The following is a 7995-nucleotide window of genomic DNA, read 5'->3' on the forward strand; positions in this document are numbered from 1 at the left end:
ATAAAGATATTTGTTTAAAGTTAATTATGGTGTTGTTATTTTCTGACCAACGTTGATGATAACAATACTATAATTTTATGAAGTTTAAATCTCTCGTAAATTTTGTATCAAAGTGACCAATTTTCGAAGAATAAATAAAGATCAAGGAGTGCTCTTAAACTAGAGAAATCTATTTTCATGTTTTCACTGTAATGATGACTCATATGTTGTTTGTTTACCCTCTAGATTATATAATCCAGTTTAAATAAGTTAAGAGACAAACAAACAACATAGATTATTAGGTGGATTATATAATCTAAATACCTACATTATGATAATATATAAGCAGATTATTAGATGTATATATAATCTATAAGCTGGATTATATAATCCAGAAGGAAACAAACAGAGCCTCAAAAAGGCTTAATGATTGAGTTGATTTTGTCACTAGTATTGATCCATTAGCAATGACCTTAATGTATCTGTATCTAAAGTCAACTCTTGTTATGTTTTCATTAGAGCTTGTTTGAGAGCAAAGAAACTAGAGGGATTGGAGGGACTAAAATCCCCTTACTATTTAATTTTGAATAGCAAAAGTATTTTAGCCCCTCCAATCCTCTCCAATATCCTTGCTCAAAAAGCCCTTAGAGAATAAAAATTTCTTGCATGAAAATCTAAAGAAACATAAGGACAACTTCACAATACTTTCATGCATATTATATTGGGAACGTATCTGGTGCAAACCAACCCCTCCATGCAACCGTGCAAACTTGAAATCTGAATCACATGATGTTGATACAAGGAACGCAAGGGCATAGATAATTTTTTTCAAATCCCCCTCCCACTCATCCGCACGTCCCCTTGGATCAACATCATGTGGTTCAGATTAAAAGTTGCATGGTTGCACGGAGAGGTTGGTTTGCACCAGATACGTTCCCTATTATATTTGCTTAAATTTCAATTGTGCAGCAAATTCCACGAATGTTGACGTTTCAAGATGGCAGTTTCAAGCAAGTTTCCGACAAAATCCATAGAGGTTTCAACTTTCAGCACCTCCCATCTCCCAAGACCAAGAGTTCTAAAGAACTACAAAGTGAATTAATCAACACGTTATGACCATAGAAAAGACTCATCCTATCCACGAGTACAATGCCCGTTTGATTACTCAAATCTTGGAAGCTGTAAGTTGCATATCAATGATGCATAGCGCACATAAAGACCTTTTTTTAACGTAACGGCAGGAGCTCTACACAGCGTGCCCAAATAGATTAGAATTGATCTAATTTTAAGGGGAAAAAACAGACCCGAGACCTACACAGCGTGCCCAAATAAACAGACAGCGGCAATCCCACATACAAAGTTCATCCAGAGTCATCGTTGTCGAGCTCAACACAAAGTATAAGCACCTCCAACTTTTGTCAGACGGGTCGTACATGTACATGGCAAAAGAAACACGACAACGCCTACACCTAAAACCTGACACAGAAGGAGGAAGACCGCGACACGCCATCATTGCCAAGCCTCAACACACTCACACGAGACAGCTTCCGATTCTTCACCAACAATCTTGATACAACACCCACCTCCGACTTTTGCCCGACCTCCTAAACAATCCAGACCACGAGAAAGGGGGTTCGCCTCATGTCATCGTTGCCGAGCCACATCCCCTAATGTGGCAGCTTCGACTTCACATTGCAAAACCCCACCTCCACCCGCAATCCAGATGCCGAGAAGCAAAAGCATCAACCAAGGCAACATCGAGGCCGAGGCAAACTTCAAACGTGACGCCTTCAGGAAGGGAGTAACGTCAAGGACGCCACCGTCACATGTTCGAGATGGATCGGGCTTTAGCCCAAGGAAGACAAAGCAATGCGACGACATCAACAGGGGAAGTGGCACCTATAAGCATTACCGTCGCCGAGGCTTTCGCCTAAGATGCCCTCCAGGACATCGTTAGGCCAGGACCTAAGCTCAAAGCATGCAACCTACGTCGTCGCCACCGCCCTGGCCTCCGCACAAACCCCTCCGAGGGGCACCGACGCGCCAGTTGCCGCAGCAGCAACAAAGTTGTGTCGGCCGCCATCCCCTCTAGCTGGCCACATGGAACCAGGGAACACCTTACCGTGTGCGCCACACTGCCGCCCCGCTAGAGCAGAATCCAACTGCCGCCACATTACAACCTCGGCCAACGAAACTAGTTGCCACCGGACGCACAGCCGTCGTTGCTCACCAACTTGCACGTCAACAACAGGCCATAAACCGTCGCCACTGCACACCAACTTGCACGTCAACAGCAGGCCATGAACCGCCGCCACGCCCAGCACCACGGCACACCACCGCGGGACGCCGCCACAGTCGGACCAAGGCACTGACCACTTGCGTGGCACGGTCGCTCGCTACGACCGCCGCCATGGCCACCGACGGTGGGCCACGTCGCCATAGCAGGGGCTCACCACCGCAAGGAGGGAGGCCCGCTGCGCACCGGCCCCGGCGCAGCCACGCCGCACGCACGACGTCGGGCCGAGATGCCACAACAGGCCCCAACCGCTGCCGCAGATCCTCAGCGCACAAAGGTCAGGGAGAGCATATCCAGGGTGCGAGGTGGCAAAATCCAAGTCCCCATGGGGCGAATCTCGCCGGGCACGCCGCCAACGCCATTGCTGGGACCACCACAAAGAGAGCGCGAGGAGAGGAAGGAAGCGGAGGAGGAGAGAGGGACAGACCCTCACTGCCACCTTCCTTGCGGCCGCGCAGACTTCCTGCGGTCACTCGGGCGACGGCAAGGCGAGGTGGAGGCCTAGGGAAGCTGCGGCGACAGGGGTCGAGGCTTCGCCCATGACAGAGAGAGAAGGGGAGAAAAGGCCCCACCGTCGTCCTAGGGATTTGCGCGGCCACCAGCTCTCCCCTCTAGCCGAGGGGGAGGGAGAGGGGAGGGGGGGGGGGCGGCGGCTAGGGTTTGGGTCGCCTCCCGTGTCGCGCCCGAGCGAGAATCTGTATCTGTAGACTTCTTTTTTGTAAAGTAATTGTTCACGAAGATGTGATAATTAAACAACATAATCAATAATAATAACACTAAAACTTTATTCTATGCAAAGAGATGTCTTTACAATATGTGCCATATGGATTTCATTTTAATAACACTACAGGTTTATTCCGTGCACAGAGATGTCTTTACAATATGTGCAATATGGATTTCATTTTTGAGAAGAGCATACACAGACGGGATATTGATCGATGAAGCATTCTTCGCTTATGAGTACATCAATGAGCCCTGATTTCTGAATAAATTGAAAGCATGTTAAATAAAATGGTTGTGCAGCAATGCAGAACTATGTATTTACAAAAAAAATATATCTTTGCATAGAGAAAATGCACACTACAAGCCCAGATTTTTAAGGTTTTGCAGCTCACCTTCCAAATTCAAGGTACTGGGAGGGGGATATGGGTTTAGGACCCCCAAACCAATCAATCAAGAATATGTTTTCGATTTCCATTTTGAAGATTTTGAAATGATGATTCTTTGGCCAATCTATCAAACAATAACATATGGTTATTTAGATAACATAAGGTAGATAGCCTCTCTGCATACTGCAAGATTACAAGCATGAGTTTACCCTTCATTTCAGGATGTTTGGTAAAAAGTGCTGACTTGGCCAAATCTGCTTCAGATGACTGAAGGTCAACCATCTTCAACTGCAAAAATAGCAAATGCCTATCATATGGAAAAAAACGAGTACAGCAATGTGGCATCCACAATATATAATAGTTTGTAAACCATATGTTATAGTATTCAACTTATGTCTATTGTGGGAGAGGAGTAAAGGGAAGGATTTTCTTCTCTGATGAATCGTACTGCGTTAAATCTAACATGTGATAAAAAAATATACTCTTTAACTTTCTATTATTTTACCATAAGAGATAAATTAAGAGGAGACAGCCTCAAATACATGTTTTCATGATTGTAGAAATTGATACCACCGAGTTGTCGTGACAATTATAATTTATAAGAATTTGCTACTTCCATGTGGTTTTTCATGATTGTAGAAATTGATACCACCGAGTTGTCCCTTCTTTTTATTGAAAACTTCATGATCCAGTCGAAAAGTTTAATTATGAGAAATACATAAGGCATTAGCATTACTAACATGAAATGAAAACACACATGCAGCTATAAGTATACAGCCCATGGCCCAAATAGTGACAGTTCAAGCCCATCAGCGTGTATTCATTCTACAGAAACATCAGCTGTGAAATTTATAGGTAGAAAACCAGTTCAGGCCCAAATAGATCATTGTCAGTTCAAACACAACTAAACAAATAGGCTAAATGCATACAAACGGCGAGTGATCGATCATCTTATCATGGATGTAATTTTTAGTACCTTTCCATTAAGGGCTAGTTTGGGAACACTAATTTCCCATGGGATTTTCATTTTCCCAAGGGAAAATGAACTAATTTCCCTTGGGAAAATGAAAATCCCATGGGAAATTAGTGTTCCCAAACTAGCCCTAAGAGTAAGTTTTGCACAAGTGGGGTTTTCAGGATCTATTTCCCCACAAGTTCCCAGAGGGAACTCACTAAGGGTAAAAGAGGTCCTTTCATCTTCCAGTGCATCTCTTGCACTGGGATCCAGAGTTGTCAGATAAAAGTAGGGTATTCCACGGCCCTCGCCTGGTACTCCATCACTATATGAAACTACATTGCTATACATAAAAGAAGCCATGAATCAAGTTCACCAGTCAGAAAAGAGTATATGCCAGCTGTTTGCAGAAGTGAGACAAGAAGGAATACCCAAATGGAGCTCCACTTAAGTCACTTGATATTGTGCTGCAAATGAAATATTCAAGATTGATCAGTAACCAACCAAACGGAAATTGATCTACAATAACCTGAGAAAGGAACAAAATTGAACACATTTAGGGCCTGTTCATTTTGTTTCAAATCCATGTGGATTGAGGGGGAATAAATCCACTACTAATCAAAATCCACCTCAATCCACCCCAATATCCCTCAATCCACATGGTTTTGCCGTTTTGGGATGAAACGAACAAGGCCTTACAGATTTCAATTCTGCAATTCACTAGTAATATGTCCACTAATAAACTGGACTTATTGACGTGATGACTCATGAATACAGTGTACTCTAAATCTTGAATTATGAATCTGTCTTTGTACAGTTCGTATATCAAGGTAGTGGCTTCTCCCAAATCAGTCTTAAATTTTGGGCATGTACCATTTGCAGTCTGGTGTGCCCAGGCACAACCAAAATGACACTACATCAGCAGGAAGCAGTTCTATATTTTCACATTAGCTGGGGGCAGTTCTTTATTTCAACATTCAGCCAACTATCAACACCCAATTAGCAAGTGGAGGCCACTCATCAGTACCCTGTCAGGACCATCATTGTTTCACCATTGGGTCCAACATGGAAGGAAGCAGCAGTCAAAAGCAGTAAGCTGAGACAATTAACTCCTATTTTTTTCACTTATTGATTTACTTCAAAATGAGATTAACTCTTATTTTTTTCACATTGATTTCACTGCACTTCGAAATTGTATTACGAAACCACCTAGAAATTGAAGCTCTAAACCTATGGTTCAGACTTCAGAAAAGTGTTGAACCTTTGAAGCTGAACAAGGACATTGTACTTTTAGACAGAGCACAAGGTCAAACTGTAATTTTCCTTAGACCTTATCTTTTTACTCCCATGCTCATTCAAGTCATGGGAGACTAAAACCATGTGACGTTTAAGCCATGTATTAAGCAATTGAAGTTGCGTATGCATGTTTTCTATTTTACCGTTTAAGCAACAAATTAAATGAGTGTTTTTTTAGACCCATATGCTTTGTGCACACCCAAAGCTAAATTTCTAGCTCCACCAATGGCATCTACACAGCTCCCCCAAACTACACAGGATTTAGTTGTGGAGGCTATGCAACACTTGGCATGGATGGCTAAGGTTATATTCTCCCGGGCATATGGGTGGTCTTCAGATTGAGTGTCACTACTGTGGGTGGCTTCTCTTTGTTAAAAGGCCGTGTGCTTCTTTGTTATGTTGAGGCTGGAAGATTTTTTTCAATACTTTTTATCACCTAATTTTCCTTTGTGAAAAAAAAACAAACACAGCTCCCGCAAACTACAAAGCAACGAGCACAAAAAATTCTCGAGACTACGAAGCCTCAAGCAAATTTTTATATACTCTCAGCACTTAACCACCGCCAGATAACAACATCGTTTCCAAACTCCAAAGCGACAAATTTCATCTAGCACCAGCAGTTTCCCGGTTCGATCGAACCAACACGAACACGTGCTGCTAAGGAACTAGCTCCGGCGCCATGTCGCGGGGGCAAGAGCACGGGAGAAGGGTTTCGGGATGAACTGGAGGGAACCTGAGGACACCCCACGTGTTCTGGGCGGCGAGCCACCTCGCAGTGGCGGTGGCCTCGGAGGGGGATGGCTTGCCATCGAAGATCGGGCGGGCGGCAGCAGCGCCAGGCGCCGACGACCGGACGACGAGGAGGAAGGCGGCGGCGAAGGCGAGGTGAGCAGGGGAAATCATAGCTGTCAGCTGGTGGAAGAGTCCATCGATGCCTCGGTGTTTTGTACCGTAGCCAATTTTCCTCTGTGCCAGATGTGGATAGGGTTGAAGGAGGCGGACGCAATCACGCAATCAAAATTCGTTAATCGTTTTTAAGTAATCAACATTATTTCCGATAATTCGGTATTAGACCTTGGGTATGGAAGTGGGCAAGTGGCCGAACTAGATAGTCGTTATTATTATTATTTGATAAATTGTTCTTTACAAATCTATTAGATATTGCGTTTGAACTTACAATTAATTTTTTATATTTAATTGAAAATGCATTAATGGAGAGAACAACCTTGCTCCTAACCTGATAACCTCTCCAGACGTAGAGAAATTTGCTTTTTTTTAGAGCAACTCCAAGAGATTAGCTAAAAAGACTAGCCAAATTTAGTGATTTAGCTACTCTCTAAAATAGATTTTAGAGAAAAAATGTAGACTAATCCAACAGACTCGGTAAATTTACTGACTGAAATAGAGAGTGAAGTAGGCTATCCAAAACTGGAGAGCGAAGATGAAGAAATAGAGAGCCACTAAATTTGAAGAGTCGTTTACAGAGTCTATTGGATACAATTTTCTTTTAATATTAGCTAAATTTATCTTTACAAAACTATATACCTAGTCTCTTGATCTTGGAGTTGCTCTTAGATCGCTTATTATTGTCGCTAGCTAAAATACTCAACATATCGTTATTGTTGAAATACTCGTGGACGGCGCACCCAATATACTAGTTAGGTTAGAGAGCTCTATTTTCACTACCGGACTGAGACGATGATTTGCCTCGGTCAATTTAATGCCTTGCTTAAAAAAACTCACGAGTCTCAGCAAGAAACATGGAAACGTCCGGTGGACATTTTTCTGACGGCTTCAAGGGCTTCTCTTAAACATATGAACATAGTGCAAGTAGACCTCGGCCTATATCTCTAAGGGTAAAAACGACGTAACTGGCGTTATCGTAGACTTCTCCTCCATGTTGCAGGGCTTATATGTTCCCGGCTTCAGCACCTTGACAATGATTAAGGGTCCTTGCCAAGGAGGAATGAGTTTGTGGCGTCCTCGGTTGTCTTGTCGTAACCGAAGCACCAGGTCGCCTTCCTGGAACCCTCGGAGTCGGACGCGCCGTTCGTGGTAGCGCCGAAGGGATTGTTGATATTTTGCTGAGTGAAGGAGAGATACGTCTCGAGCTTCGTCCAGCTGGTCCAGCGAGTCTTCACAGCTGACTTGGTTGTTGCGTTTGTTGTACGCTTGCAGCCTCGGGGAGCCATACTTTATGTCGGTGGGTAAGATGGCCTCGGCCCCGTAGACCACGAAGAATGGTGTGAATCTCGTAGCTCGGCTCGGAGTAGTCCTCAGGCTCCAGATTACTGAAGGGAGCTCGGCGAGCCACCGTCTACTGACCTTGTTCAGGTCGTTGAAGATCCTCGGCTTCAGTC

General features: G+C 43.8%; 1 protein-coding gene and 1 long non-coding RNA gene across 3 annotated transcripts; one reads left to right on the plus strand and one right to left on the minus strand.

Moving 5' to 3' along the window:
- Positions 1–3036: 3036 nt before the first annotated feature.
- On the minus strand, positions 3037–6618 carry LOC100282368 (CREG1 protein). Of its 2 annotated transcripts, none has more exons than XM_008649619.4 (7): positions 6369–6618; positions 4771–4806; positions 4502–4682; positions 4361–4381; positions 3594–3672; positions 3391–3508; positions 3037–3257 (listed from the first exon to the last, which is right to left on the minus strand). In XM_008649619.4, the coding sequence occupies exons 1-7, from the start codon at positions 6536–6538 to the stop codon at positions 3230–3232; spliced, it is 633 nt and encodes a 210-aa protein (XP_008647841.1). In that variant the 5' UTR covers positions 6539–6618; the 3' UTR covers positions 3037–3229.
- LOC109940201 (uncharacterized) lies at positions 3919–4617 on the plus strand. The gene is made up of 2 exons (XR_002262809.2): positions 3919–4377; positions 4499–4617. It is a non-coding gene; the product is annotated as an uncharacterized lncRNA (long non-coding RNA).
- Positions 6619–7995: the final 1377 nt, after the last annotated feature.

Source organism: Zea mays, chromosome 6 (genome assembly GCF_902167145.1).
Source record: "Zea mays cultivar B73 chromosome 6, Zm-B73-REFERENCE-NAM-5.0, whole genome shotgun sequence".
NCBI classification, from domain to species: Eukaryota; Viridiplantae; Streptophyta; class Magnoliopsida; order Poales; family Poaceae; genus Zea; species Zea mays.

Excerpts from the sequence above, each read along its gene's own strand:
- LOC100282368 (XM_008649619.4), bottom strand. The coding sequence starts at position 6,538 with ATGATTTCCCCTGCTCACCTCGCCTTCGCCGCCGCCTTCCTCCTCGTC. Across the intron at positions 4,683-4,770 it reads TTAAGTGGAGCTCCATTTGG|CAATGTAGTTTCATATAGTG; the intron begins GTATTCCTTCTT and ends TTTTATGTATAG. Across the intron at positions 3,258-3,390 it reads CAGTACCTTGAATTTGGAAG|AAATCAGGGCTCATTGATGT; the intron begins GTGAGCTGCAAA and ends CAATTTATTCAG.